At 42.0% G+C, this 15,242-nt stretch overlaps 1 protein-coding gene across 7 annotated transcripts in view; it reads left to right on the top strand.

Moving 5' to 3' along the window:
• The window catches only part of hspg2 (heparan sulfate proteoglycan 2), a 551,229-nt gene that overhangs the window by 498,448 nt on the left and 37,539 nt on the right, over nt 1–15,242 (top strand). For all 7 annotated transcript variants that reach the window (XM_072245063.1, XM_072245064.1, XM_072245068.1 and 4 more), the window contains 7 exons: nt 3,798–3,900; nt 6,840–6,949; nt 7,662–7,770; nt 9,682–9,780; nt 11,341–11,562; nt 12,811–13,055; nt 13,907–14,078. In XM_072245063.1, coding sequence (XP_072101164.1) covers nt 3,798–3,900; nt 6,840–6,949; nt 7,662–7,770; nt 9,682–9,780; nt 11,341–11,562; nt 12,811–13,055; nt 13,907–14,078 — 1,060 coding nt within the window. The remainder of the gene's footprint in view (nt 1–3,797; nt 3,901–6,839; nt 6,950–7,661; nt 7,771–9,681; nt 9,781–11,340; nt 11,563–12,810; nt 13,056–13,906; nt 14,079–15,242) is intronic.

Below are 15,242 nucleotides of genomic sequence, written 5' to 3'. Positions count from 1 at the left end.
TTAAATCTAAAAACTCTCTGTTTTCTTGCCTGTCGCATTATTTGATCTTTAATTTTAAAGTGATGAAAACAAACCAAAACAGATCTTGGCTTATTTGGATCTTTAAATTTCGAAGTAAGAGCTCTGTGTGGTCTTTCTATAGCAGACGGCTGTGATACTATGGTAGGAAATAAAGTATGAAAAAGCTTACCAAAGTAAGCAATTAACTCTCCATCTTCAGCTCCTTCTTACAGCCCAACAATTCGTATATTCCTTTGGCGAGAGCTAGTTTCCAGGTCTATAATCTTATTTTGATATCTTTCGAAACGGGTTGTAGCTTCAAACAATTTTTGCTTAGTTATCTTCAATTCCTCTTCATGTGTAATAACTTGAGTTTCCAAATCTTTAAGTTTTCCCAGAAATGACTTCATTTCATTACTATTCTTTTCCAGTTGGTCTTTAATTGATCCATTCTGATCTTTAATTGCATTCAGTGTCTGAATGATATCTTCAGCCCATGGTGGCATTTCATCAGATCTTTTCTTTTGCATCTTTCCTTTCCAATTACCTTTGTCACTAGGTTCAGACAAGTTCTTTCCGTTCCTCATAGACATTGACGTATTGTTCCCCCTCAAAAATCAGCAAATAAAAATTTTAAATTCAAAGTTTAAACTAGGGGGAGAGGAACAAAACTAAGAGCAGCACAAGATTGCTGCTACTCCATTTGCAGACAGGCGCGGTCTCGTCCTCCTCAACCATGCTGGTGCCACCTCTAGACTTGGCTATTCCAGAGCACTACTGTCTGCCCTCTCACCTCCCACTCTACGTAACCTGTTGCAGGATTCGAGTCCTGTTCCCCCATCACTGTACTGCTCAAGGACATATTCAGCACCTTGGAGACACGCCTTCTTTTCAATTGTCATACTTGTTTCCACTGTCTCATCAGCCTTCACCCTCCCACCCTGTAAAAGCCCATCTCCCACTGGGCAAGCCTGAAAGCAGTGCCACCAAGCTCAAAGATATTTTCACTCTTGTACAAAATGTGGACTCTTGACCTGACAAGCTACCTCAATATTGCACTTTATTGTTTACCTGCACTGTCTCTACTTTATTCTGCATTGTTATTGTTTTGATTTGTTCTGCTTCATTGTACTGAGCAGAATTGATCTGTTTGACAAGCTTTTCACTTATCGCGGTGCATGTGACAGTAATAAGACAATGCCAATACCAATTATGCTTTCCCCTAATGATGACTTTGTAAACATTCCCAGATCGAATCTCTGCAACCTTCTGAGCCGTGCAAGCCCTCTTCACTGCAGAGTCAGCAGCTCCATCAGCTGGCCACAGTACTGCCCCATTCTAATACCTTTGTGTCTGAGTCCCACAAATGTTGTTAGGTAGCCACCTCAATGTTTTCTACAGTGTTAATGTTTTAATAGCAAATTACAAAAAGTAATTATAAAATGAGAGTGGAAACCTGACACGACATTATTTAAGATGGAGATAGCTTTTAGACTGTGGCTACAATGACACCATTGTGAAACTCGAGAGCTACATTATATAGTGTAGTCCATAATAAAGCTGTAGGATTGCATGACTGGTAGGTTGCACACTGGCCATGTTAAGTATTGCATCCAAATCTACTAGTGCTTTGCTACGCATTGGTGGACACAGATGCTTCCAATTCACAGTCAGATTTGTTGTAGTCTTTGAGGCCCTGCAGGGAGTCATCCCAGAAATGGGAAATGCCCTCCTGGTGTAGGAGAGGGAGCTGTTTGGAAGTCAAGTCATGACCTGAAATTTTCACAAAATATGAAGACTCTGTGACTAGAAGTCCATGGACAAGAGCAGTTGAAAATGTGCTTTGAGGAACTACGATGATCCGCAGACATAGGGAAGTTATTATCTGGAGGTTGGCCATTTAATAAGCTAAGGATTCAATCCTTTTTATACCTCCTCTGCCCCCTTTCAAAATGAATGATAAATAGATCGATACTTTATTGATCCCAGGGAAATTACAGCATCACAGTAGCATTACAGGTGCACAGATATACAAATATTAGAAGAGAGGTAAGATTTTTTTAAAAAGTCACCTTAAAAAATAAGATGTACAAAATTTACAAGTCAAAGATTACAAGATTTACAAGTTCACACTGATAAGGTGATTGTGCAAGAATTACTGTAATATTATACAGTAATGGGTGCACATTCACACTGTCCAGATATGAAGTGATGTAGTATTGCACGGGGCGTCCACGGTTGCAGGGTGTGGTAAACAGAGCTTAAACAGGGCTCTGGTAAACAGGAGTTAACAACAGTCTAGCAGGAGGGAGTCATCACTTCCCTGGCTATAGGTTGAGTCATTATAGAGCCTAATGGCCGAAGGTAAGAATGATCTCATATAGTGCTCTTTCAATAAGCACAGTTGTCTTAGTCTTTAATGAAAGCGCTCCTCTGTTCAGCCAAGGTGGCCTGCAGAGGGTGAGAAACATTGTCCAGAATTGCCAGCATTTTCCATAGGGTCCTTTGTTCTACCACAGTCTCCACTGTGTCCAGTTTGACTCCTATAACAGAGCCAGCCTTTCTAATCAGTTTATTGAGCCTCTTGGTATCATCCATATTGATGCCATTGCCCCAGCACACCACCAAATAGAAGATTGTACTGGCAACAACAGACTGGTAGAACATGTGAAAGAGATACTCCAAAAGACCTCAGTCTCCTCAGGAAGTAGAGGCAACTCTGGCCCTTCTTGTACTCAGCTTCTGTGTTGGTGCTCCACTCAAGTCTGTCATCCGGGTGCATCCCCCAGGTACTTGTAGGTCCTCACCACATCCACATCGCCACCATTAATAGTAACAGGGAGCAGTGCAGGCTTAGTCTCCCTAAAGTCCATCACCATCTCCTTTGTGTTACTGATGTTGAGCTGCAGATGATTCAGCTTACACCATTTGACAAAGTCCTCCACCAGAGTCCCGTATTCATCCTCCTGTCCTCCCTTTATACATCCAACTATTACTGAGTCATCAAAAAATTCTGCAGATGACATGACTCAGTGTTGTATCTAAAGTTTGAGGGATACAGGGTAAACAGGAAGGGAGCCAATACTCTCCCCCATGGGGCCCCAGTGTGCTGCTCATAGCCATGTCTGACACACAACTCTGAAGCAATACAATGATCTGCTAGTCAGATAGTCATTATCCAGGATACAATGGAAGTGCCAACCTGCATTGAATGGAGCTTTTCCCCTAGTAATGAGGGCTGTCTGGTATTGAAGGCACTTGAAAAATCAAAAAAAATGATCCTCACAGTGCTGCCCTGCTTATTCAAATAGGCTCTGTTCAGCCAGTAGATGACAGCATTGTCAACTCCAATGTGCTCTTGGTAGGCAAACTGCAGGGGATCGGGGGCTGATCTGACCTGAGGTCAGAGGTGAGCCAGAGCCAGCCTCTCTAGGGTCTTCATGATGCTTGAGGTCAGGACCACTGGACGGTTGTCATTCAAGACTTTCTTGGGTACTGGAACCACACATGATGTTTGTGTAGACAGAGTTTGTTCCTTGCCCATGGAGTTTCACAACTCCCTGTGATGTTTCCTGACCTGTCTCCTCTTTCCATATTCTATTTGTAATTCCATGTTTTGAAACATACAGTCACTGTAAATTTTTCACTTTAACCTTTCCTAATCCATACTCGCAGAACGTTAAATATGATGGGATAGCAGATTGGATAGTAATCTGCACTAACTGGATATAAAATTGACCCATCTGTCTTGCTTCACTCTAGTTTCATTGAAATGATACATTGATCTTTGATTGTAGGGGAATTTCCGAGGTCTGGATTTGAATGAAGAGCTGTATGTTGGTGGATACCCCAACTTCGATAACATTTCGAAAGTAACTGGAAGTAACAGTGGATTTGTGGGTAAGAAGGATGTTCAGAAGTTGTCTGAAGAAAATCCGATTAAAATCTGCTGAGAAGCCCCATATGTCTAAACCTGAAGTGATTCTCCTCCAGTGAGTGAGGTTGAAACTGCAAGGTTCATGCCTAAAGATCAAGGTTTAATTGTGAATCAAGATCAGGTTCAGTTTCACAAACACGTGAAGTAATTTGATGTGTTGTAGCAGCGGTACAGTGTAAGATATAATAATTACTATAAGTTACAAAAGTAAATAAATAACGCCAAATAGGAATAGTGAGGTCACATTCAGGGGTTCACGGACTATCCAGAAATCCGATGGCAGAAGGGAGAAGCTGTTCCTAATATGCAGAGTGTAGATCTTCAAGTTCTTGCACTTCATCTCTACTAGAAGTCACGAAAGGGGGGATAGTGAGGGCCTTTAATGATGGATGCCACCTTCCTGAGGTACTGCGTTTAGAAGATGTCCTCAATGGTGGGGAGGGTTGTGCCCATGATGGAGCATCATCTCCCAACTCTCAGGCGGTGGTCCTTACCCACCCTTATCCATTCATGTACAGGGAATTAGATGCACAGGATGAGGCTGAGAGCTAACAGTAAAGGCTGGCTTCATTCCACTGGCAACATTCAGATGGAAAACATGGATTCTTTGGGCAAAATAGTGTGGTGGATAAATTACAGGACTAGCAGCCAGCATCCTGGGCCATTACTGCAGGGACACAAGGTCAAATCTCAACTAGGCTAGGGAATCTAGACTTAAGTAGTTGAGTAAATATGTAAAAGTTCCTCTGTTTTAAGAGAACTTTACTCAGAGAAGGAAGTCTGCTGCACCCAGCCTTGCGGACATGTTGCCCCTGAACCAGCAGAGTGGTTGTCTTGCAACTGTTTCCTCAATTCAGAATCACTTGAGAACAGACAATAAATCCTGGCATTGTGCATCTTTTAGGCAATGTTCCCTCTAATTTTTAGTAGTCAGTGTGCACAAAAATCTTAGGTTGTGCAATTGTTTTTCCTGTGACAAAAGTATGTGCATACTGAATGCACGCATGGGACAGTTTATGTAGGTTTACAAAATATTTGACATAAAACTGCACAGAATAACAACAAAATAACATACATATTTAAGTCACACACACAAAAAATGCTGGTGAACACAGCAGGCCAGGCAGCATCTATAGGAAGAGGTACAGTTGATGTTTCAGGCCAAGACTCTTTGTCAGGACTAACTGAAAGAGGAGATAGTAAGAGATTTGAAAGTGGGAGGGGGAGGGATGGAGCTACGAGCTGGAAAGTTGATTGGCGAAAGGGATACGAGGCTGGAGAAGGCAGAGGATAATTGGATGGGAGGCCTAGGGAGAAAGAAAGTGGGGGGGAAGCCCAGAGGATAGCAAGGAGTTATAGTGAGAGGGACAGAGGGAGAAAAAAAGAGAGAAAAAAGGGGGAAAGAAAAAAAATCATAATAATAAATAGATAAATAAATAAGGAATGGGATGCGAAGGGGAGGAGGGGCATTAACGGAAGTTAGAGAAGTCAATGTTCATGCCATCAGGTTGGAAATATTTAATTTTTATCATATTTAAGTCACTCAGTTATTTTTTCTCTCTCCTGTCTTTGGCATTTACCCATTCTTTGTAAATTCTATCTCGACTAATAGAACTTCCATCCTGTTGATAGCTTTTGATTCTCATTAACATGTACAGATGACATTCACCTAAGCGGTTTCTCAGCTTGTCTTTGAGTTGATTCATTAGGCTAAAACCTCGCTCACAGTCCGCACTAGACGCAAGAAAGGTCCCCCCAATGTCCATCAACTGTGCAAGGTCGCAAAATTGTTCATTTTGAAGTACAAATGCCACCATTTGAGCAAATTTGAAATCGGTTTGGATTTAATTTTTTCTTGCACGGAAAATTTGAAATCATTAAACTGTCTAACTATTACAATATTTTCAGCTAGAAAATCAAGATATTTTAGACATAAGGCATTAATTTGTTCATTGCCAAATGTGAAGACACAATTTGCAATTGCGGAGAAATCAAAAGCTGACCATTCTTGTACCTCAACTTTGATCTCCTCTGGGTTTGGTCGTTTTCGCTCTCACTCATCTGCACTCAACCGTAACATACATAGCACTCCTGTAACGGATAATGACGGGTTCTGTTGCCTGAGCTTTTGTACACTGTCCAAATGCGATTTACTTGCGAAATGACACTTCAAAAAGTCAAGTTTCCAAATATCATCCCACTTCTTTCCGCTAGCAAGTTCTCCAGCAACTTTCGCATCACGACAATACAAACAGATAACTCCAGTTTCCAAAGCATACATAAATATTTCTCATAGCTGAACGTTAATGACCTCATGAGCTTTCGGTGTAGCAGTTTCTACTATTTTGTTAAGCCATTCAACTTTAAACAAATATGCAGTTCTTTTGCGCTTCACGCCCTTCACTTCTTTTGAATTCAACATAGTGAATCAATATTTTTTCCAATAAAAACTTAGTAAGCTCTCTACAGGATTTGAAACAGATCTTTGTAAACTTTGCGATATGAACACTGTCCGCCAAAACATGGCTGCCACTTGGCTGTACAAACCGGAACAGAATAGGTGAGGTGACGTAAATTAGTGACGTGCATTGTGGTATTTGAAAAACCAACTAACTAGTTAACAGAAACAGTTAGCTAAAAGATCATTTTCAATAAGTATAATTATTAACTACTACATTATTTTAGGTAACTAACCTTTTGTGCCCACATTAATTTCCTTTGTGCACTGGTTGAAAAACGTGTGCGTGCGCACACGCGCACAGCTTAGAGGGAACTATGCTTTGGGTGGTCGTTCATTGTGATGGAAATTGTCAACAAACAAACCTTGTGGTGCTTGCCAAATATTTAAGTAACACAGATGATTGACATTGAATACATTGATTTAACTCTATGGTCTAAACAGGTTGCATCCGCCAGCTGATCATTCAAGGTGATGAGGTGATCTTCTCAGCTTCAGACTTGAAAGCCAAGGGAATATCCAACTGCCCTGTCTGCAAAGACAATCCTTGCAAGGTACAGGCTTCATCTGGTTTTTAGATTACTGTTCACTTGTCAGTTTTAAAATTACTCTTACATTGCTTTGGAAATTTTGTTTTGATTCTCTTCCCATGATTGTTACATTATCTTTGTAATTATTTTTCAACAGATCATTTCTCCAAAGCGTACAGTTACTGTATGTGGAGGGAAATTGTAAAATGTTCTTTTTTTTTTAATCCCTTGTCTTCTCCCATTTCCACTGGTATTGTACAATTACCTTTCATCTAATTGACTGCCTGCACTGTACTTTTTCTGTAACAGTTATTGTCTTCCCTTGTACTACTTCAATGCACTGATATTGTCTGTATGGATGGATCCCACTGTTCTTCAGTACATGTGACTGTAATAAACCAATGGACTGATTTAATGATCCGACCACCTGATATTTCCTCAGCTACTTCAATTCTTGTTACTTCTCTTTATTTTTAAGAATGCCCCACCTCACCAAGGCCTCTTCCCTTTAATCCATTCCTTCTGAAGTTTGTGCTGTGTAGAACATTTAATTCCCGGTGTTAATCACCATGAACATATCTCTGAAATGGGTTTTAGAAACATATTTATACTAATTCTGTCATTATTTAGTCCTCCTTGTTACATGAAGCTTTATTGAAATAAGGAGTATGAATAAATAATGTTAATATATTTGGTAATTATGCCAAAATTAAGGACATTAATACTTTCCTTTCAGAATGGAGGTCGATGTGTCGACTCTGAGACCAGCAGCTATGTGTGCCACTGCAGGGAAGGGTTTACTGGGAGCAATTGTGAATATTCACAGGCTCTACACTGTCACCCAGGTAAATGTGACTTCTGAAACATTGACGGCAAGATAGGTAAATTAATCCTCAGTTTCGTTGGGTCTGTGATATCAGAAGGGGAATTGTTTTACTGACCCTTTTCATTTCATCTGTTCCAAGACAAGGACTGGAGAAAGTTGACCCACCACCAAGATGTGATGCCAGTTTGGCACAGAGACTCGTCGCTAAATTAAACTTTTTTTGTTGTTTTGGAAATCACAGCAGCACATATTACAGTGAAGAGTCCAAGGGTATATAGCACCTTCAAAAATGCTGTTTTATAGTAAATCATGACCTGCGTAGATTAGTAGGGAAATTCTCCTGATTAACAATTCATTTGCTTCCTTGGGGTTTATAGATTTTCATTATGTACAACTCAACTGTTGTCAGAGCAGTAACAACACTTCAGGAATAATTGTGAGCTTGCGGTAAGATGGCGGCACATTTGAAGACAGCAGCCTCTTGGGGGCCAAGCAAAGGTGCACTTCTCTTTTTTGAATATGTTTTTTAAGATTGTAAGACTATACTGTACTCCAAGAACAATGGGCACAACAGGTGGACTGCATCAGTGATCTGTTCATTGTTTAGAGCCGCCAGCCGGCAGGCAAGTCAGAGAAGGGAAGCTGATGCTCAGCTGGCAGGAGGGGAAGCTGGCGCTTGGGTCGGAGAAGGGGGAAGCCACTGGACGGGACAGATCATGTTCAGAAGAGCTGACCTGGGTGCAGGATGTCCTGCCACCTGCTACTCGAAGACACTGGAGCTGGTGGTGCGAAAGCAGCGTGCAGCGTAACCGTGACTGTCTTGGACGTTTCTCTTGTGACCGCAAAAACCTGTCGGGCATTGATAATGTGAGATGCCGCAGGCCTATTCCCCTTGTTTGGTGGAGAGACAGGCGATGAGGCAGCAGTGTGGCCTCGATTGTAGTAAGGACTAGGTCTGAAGCATTCTTGCCTGCTGCTGCGGTCCAGGTGAGACGACGCTGGAGGCGGTGTAGCGTGCAGTCTGTGCTTGGTTGGGAGCTGGCAGCTCCCATCTGTGCTGCACTCCTGTCATGACGGGCTGGATTGCTGGGAGCCGTACCATCAATTTGCTTGTCGCTCCGGGACTATATATGTGTTTTCTTGCATAACGATGTGTATGATTTTTTTTCTGTCTTTCTGTTTTGAATGTATGTTATGCAGCTTGACCCCAGAGGAATACTGTCTCATGTGACTGTACGGTCTGAATGATAATCAAACAACTTGATTGGATTTGCTTTAAAACACCATAAGAATTGAGAAATGTTGGATAGATACATGTTTAGAATAGAAGTTGTCTTTAATGTCTCTTCCTTATTACAGAAATTCTCTGAGATAAGTCAATTTTCCATGAAGGCAATCAGTAAAATGAAATAGATAAGATTAGGGGATTTCAAATTAGACCTTAAAAAGCGAATGTTCCTCCTTCGGTGTGATCAACAGGTTAGGCATGCAAGAATAACTGATCCTGGAGACTCTGTTGGAAGTTGGAGACAGAGTTCCATCCATGAAGGAAGCGGTAATGCTGCACAAGTTCTATTGATAACGGTCAGACAAGGTTTTGACTGAGAACTGAAAGTAATTCATGTGCCTAGTCATATAGCTAATTAGTTTCCAGTGGAACCTGCAGTGGGGAATTGGTTTGCAGGATAACAGGGAAAGAGCTTCACTGTTTTGAAGAACCTGGATATGTTTCGATTGTTCTTAGTTGGGTTGGTGGTATCCATTTGCAGAACCAAACGTCACATTAAACACCTAATAACAGTCTCTGAAGCTCAAGCTCACCTTGAAGAGTTGCACTGATGTATAAAGTGGGCTAAAGCAGGCCAGAAAGGAGGGGGAATGGAACTGATGGATGCAGTTGATGATACCTGTTTCTGGTTTGGGTCTACAGAGGCCTGTGGTCCAGATGCAACTTGTGTGAACAGACCGGATGGCCTTGGTTACACCTGCCGCTGCCACCTTGGTAAAAGTGGGTCAAAATGTATGAATGGTGAGTCTCGCTCTTTGGTTACAGTCGTCTCTCTCTTATTGTTAATGTATTGAGATGTTAGACAGGAAGAAAATAAGATTATTTCAATTACACTTACTTCACTTTAATTTGTCATGTATAGTTTGCTAGTTTGAAGTAGAGCATTGGCAATGGAAAACTTCACCTATGGTCAGCTCAGAAAACAAAGCCCCGAGCAAAGCTAGCACTTTTTGTACAGGTTTAAGAACCAAAAATAAAACAGCACGATTGAAACTAAAACCCTTCAGATTTCTTGATGTCATCCATTCTGAACTTCTGAGTAATCAGGAGTCTGAGGGCAGGTTCCATAAACATGATATAAAAGGATGACTCACTGGATCCTGAAGTTCACATTTCACAACTGCTCTGATTGAAGATCGTCAGACCAAAACTTCTCTTCAGTATCTCGCCAACCAACTGACAGTTTCCAGAGCATGCTATTTTATTTTCAGTTTTCCTGAACCCACAGATTTTTACTTTTCAAATCTACCCAACCATGAACTGTAATTTCCTCAATGTCAAGCTGTTTAAAATAATGAAAATAGTCAGCCACGTAGCCATAGAGAAATCATTTCCTCTGGTAAAGGAATCAGGAAGGAGTGAACATTACTTAAAATAAAGCTAAGTGGGGAATCAGGAAAAATCTTTTCATGAAGATTACAGAGATCTAGAATGTTCTGTTCTGAGAAGAAAGTAGAGTCAAGACTGAAATGAGAGGATTTTTACTAAATAAACATGTAAAAAGTTGTCGGGAAGAATCATGAAGCTGAAGCGAAGCTGCAGAGCAGTGATTCTCCATTAGACTGGTAAATTGAAAGTAAAAGCAGAGCTTGCTGGTGGCACTCAGCATCTGTGCTGATATCATAGGTTGGTGACCTTCAAGAGAGCTGGCTAAAATTGGGAAGGTTGGTCATTTGAGATTGTTGAGTCTTGAGAGCCTTACATGCTTAAAGATTCTGTTCCTTGAACTTCAGTGTAGGAGGCCAAAGACACAGAGGCTACAGTGGGAGTGAGATGGAAAATTGAAGAGGCTGGAAGCTGTAAGACCAGGGTCATCGCCCAAGTAATGTAGTTTCCCCAGTGCGTGGTTGGCAAGTTCTCACTAATGAAGGGTCTGTTTCCATGCTGCTCTGCATGACTACAGCTCTTTGACTAATTCAGAGAATGTAACATCGGAGCATAAGTTAAAGTGTACTAAACTGAAAGAAGCACATGTGAAGATTTGAGGATTCCATCATTTACTTTAGGATGCTTGAGGTTTTAACAGCCTACTCAAGAAGAACCAACTAATTAAAGGCTTCAGTGAACAATGTTTTTTTTTGCCATTTTATTCCTTCTCTGGAGGCAATGCCTTAAAAATAACAAACTTTATGAAGATTCCTAAGGGGAACAGAGGCTCGTGTGAGCTGCTTTAGCTTCACCAATGCTAGGACAACAGGTAACCCAAATAGATCTATAGACCCACTAAATATCTACTTTCCTTATCTAATACTTTGTAAGATGCAGATTCACAAAGTAAATTCACCTCCTGTCTCTTCATAGGTGTCTTGATTACAGCTCCTTCCTTCAGAGGGGGTGATTCCTTTGTGACATATCCACCACTGACAAATGTTCACAATGAGTTGACAATTGAGCTGGAGTTCAAACCTCGCTCACCTACGGGCCTCATGTTCTACAGCAGCGGGAAGAGGATGAAAATGAACGATTTCATCTCTATTGCCATGCTCAATGGGCATGTGGAATTCCGCTATGACTTGGGATCAGGTTGGTGGAGCTTAATCTGGTTCAAGCGTTTCAGCATAAAATTGTTTATTTAATATTGAGCAATGCCATTTAACTCCTTCGGTTGATTTCCTTGCAAGTCCCATTTTCTTAAAGAAGTAATGTTGTGGCAATGAATGGAACCTGGTTGGGGGGGCAGTGGAAATTTGTGGGACTTCTACAGCAAGGGGTAGTAACAAGGAACGCAATTCATCAGCAAGATGTTCAGTACAAGGAGCGCTGAGTTCCTATTGTAGAAGCCACTTTATATTATTGATGGAGTGGAGGGGGTGTCAGATTCTCCTCTAAGGGAGAGGGCAATACACTTGGGAAATTGTCACACTGATGGTACAAAGGAAACATGCCACCTTTGAGGCTGAAGTTTGGGGTTTTGGGGGAAGACAATGAGATGGACAATCCCTTGGAGAGATGCTGGTTATTGATCCAGGATTTGCTTGTTTCCACTCCATTATTGGCAGTGAGATAAGGAAGAGAAGGGGAATGAGAAGACCAGGATGTTTGTAAACAATAGAGAGCTTGGGGAATCATCTCTGGTTTGGTGAGGATTGTGCATGGGCCACTGGGACCTATTCAACTGGTTTAGTATCAGTTCTCCTGGGACAGCCCAGTGTGTCTGAAGGAAGGTCAGAAATCATTTACTTACAAAGCATTGGAACTTTGCTCCCTTTGAAGTGCTCAGAAGGTATATGCCCCTCCCATTTCTAGAGATCATCCAATGCTGGTGTTTCTCTGGATCCCGCCAACATCACACAAACCGCCTTCAGTACGTCTACAGCAACTTACTCTACTTGCCTATCTAATGGACAAACAGCATCACTGCCACTTTGCTGTTGTGGCGCTATAGCCCCGCTTTGCTAGCCTGCCAAGTGTGGGTCTGATTGCTAATGCTACAGACCTGTTAATTGGTGCAAGGAGGGTTCCATTGGACAACACGCTCTCCCTTGCCTCAAAGAGCATGAAGGGAAAGAAGGTCAGGTATCCTTAAAACACCAGAGGTGGACATCCTTGTGTTCAGCCTCTACGATGCTGTAGTCTCTTAGCTGTGAGCTCAAGCCCCACGGTTGAGAGCTCCCGTATTTAGGAAAGCAGAGTCTTTGTGCATCCACCCCAATGCCCCCATTAGGAAAGGGTTTCTGGTCCTGAATCTCAGGCAGATTCCTCTCTTTAATTTGGGTGCAGGTGTTCTTTCCTTCACTTACTGAAAGCCTGCCCCTGTTTGGGTTTTTACAGGACTAGCTATTCTGAAGAGTGTCAACCCAGTGTCTCTCCACAAATGGCACCGGCTAAGAGCATACCGACATGACAGGAATGGCTCATTGACTGTCGACAAAGAAGAAGAGATCCGAAATGTCTCTCCGGGGAAAAGCCAAGGCCTTAATCTTCGAAGCCCTATGTATCTTGGTGGTGTGTCAAGGTCAGAGATTCTTCCGAAAGCAATCAATGTAACAGAAGGAATTGATGGGTGTATTGCCAAGGTGAGTCTCTAAAGCAAGGACATGGCAACATTTGCTGTCGTTTGTTAAAGCCTACTTGTACACATGTTCTCCCTTTGCCCCTGGCCTGCAGCACCACTCCATGGGCCAAAGATTAGAGAAGTTACTTTCAGCTCAATACACACTGTGTGCAGATGAGTGAGAGAAACTTATCTCGATCAAACCCTCCTCTTCCCTCTCTCCCATAGTGTAAATGACACATTGGTAGAGTCTCAGCCGACTCTCTCCTCTCTTCCCCCGTAGTAAAATACCTTCATCCAGCCCTAGTGAAATACCCCTCCTCACACCATTCAACTTTGCCTCACCAACACCATAGCCCAGATGAACTCCTCTTGTAAGACGTTCCTCTGGCACTTCGTATGATGTTATGCTTCTGTTCAGTTCTTCACTGTTTTTTAAAAGTACTGATATATTTAAAATAGTCTTCAAGTGACACCAGATGTCAAAGGGATAATCTGTTGGAATAAGCCTTATGGTAGATGTTCAAAGATATAATTATATCCCATCATCTCTGAGGCAAGAATGTTACTCATCTTCCCAATTACAAATCAAAGTCCAGGCGAAGAGTCTCACCCTGAAACATCAACTGTCTATTTACCTTTACAGACGCTAAGTTCCTCCGACTCCAGGTCAAACATTATTCCTCCATCTTTCCTTGCCCATTTGTTGAAAAGTAAAGTGATTAAAGTCATGATTGGACTAAAAGCGAAATACTTTGTCACCGTTTCTGGTTTAAGTCTCAGAACTAGCAGCTGCTACCTGGATTGTTGCACGCTGATTGTTGTCACGGTGTGCTTGCATACAATGTGTAAAACCTATCTGCTATTAACCAGGTGTCGATCAATGGGAAGAAAGTGGACATCTCCTACACATTTACTGAAAACCAAAACGTGGATCAGTGTTATGACAACTCACCATGTGACCGTGAGCCTTGCCAGAATGGTGGAAGGTGTCTGATGACTGGAGAGTACGAGTATCAGTGCATCTGCACAAGTGAATATCAGGGTGAGCTCCCACTTCCCTTAGTTTGGACAATCCGGGTGAATAATAGGGCTCTAATAAATCTACAGACAGATCTCACATAAGAAATTTTGATGGGTGTCACCATGATTTATCAAACAACATACTGTTTTTGTCACCATATACAACCCTGAGATTCATTTTCTTGGTGGCATTCAGAGTAAATACAGGAAAACCAATAGGATCAGTGAAAGGCCGCTCCCATCAGGACAGATAAGCAATCAATCTACAAAGACAACAAATTAGGCAAATACAAAAAGAAATAACAGTAATAAATAACCAATAAATGTGAGATGACGAAGAGTCCTTGAAAGTGAATTCACAGGTTAGGACAAGTGAAGTTGAGTGAAGTTGTCCTCTCTGGTTCAGGAGCCTGATGGTTGAAAGGTAATAACTGTTTCTTAACCTGGTGGTGTGAGTTCTGAGACTTCTGCACCATCATCCTGATGGCAGCAGTGAGAAGGGAGCATGGCCTTTATGGTTGGGGTCCCTGATGATGGATGCTGCTTTCCTGTGACACCACTCCACGTAGATGTGCTTAATGGTAGGGAGGGCTTTACCTGTATTGGACTGGACCATATCCACTACTATTTGTAGGATTTTCCATTCAAGGGCATTGCTGTTTTCATACCAGGCCATGATGCAGCCAGTCACTATACTCTTCACCGCACATCTACAGAGGTTTGTCAAAGCTTCAGGTGACATGCCGCATCTTCACAAACTTCTCAGAAAGTAGAGGCGCTGCCATGCTTTCCTTATAATCGCATCTTTGTGCTGTATCCTGGACAGATCATCTGAAAATGATAACATTGTGGGATTTAAGGTTACTGATCCTCCTCCTGAAGTCAATCAGCTCCTTGGTCGTGCTGACATTGAGTGAGGGGTTGCTGATGTGACACCACCCAACCAGATATACTGATTCGTTAACACCTTTGATTCAGCCAGTGACAGTGGTATCAATGGGCAAACTTAAATATGCCATTAGAGCTGGGCTAAACCTCACATTCATGAGTATAAAATGAGTCGAGCAAGGGGCTAGGCACACTGCTTTTTGATGCACCTGTGTTGATGGACATTGTGGAGGAGGTATTTTTGCCAATCCGAACTGACGGTTCTGCAAGTGAAGAAATCAAGAATTCAATTACACAA

The sequence above is a fragment of the Mobula birostris genome, chromosome 27 (genome assembly GCF_030028105.1).
Source record: "Mobula birostris isolate sMobBir1 chromosome 27, sMobBir1.hap1, whole genome shotgun sequence".
Lineage (NCBI taxonomy): Eukaryota > Metazoa > Chordata > Chondrichthyes > Myliobatiformes > Myliobatidae > Mobula > Mobula birostris.
This window is presented reverse-complemented; position numbering and strand designations above follow the sequence as displayed.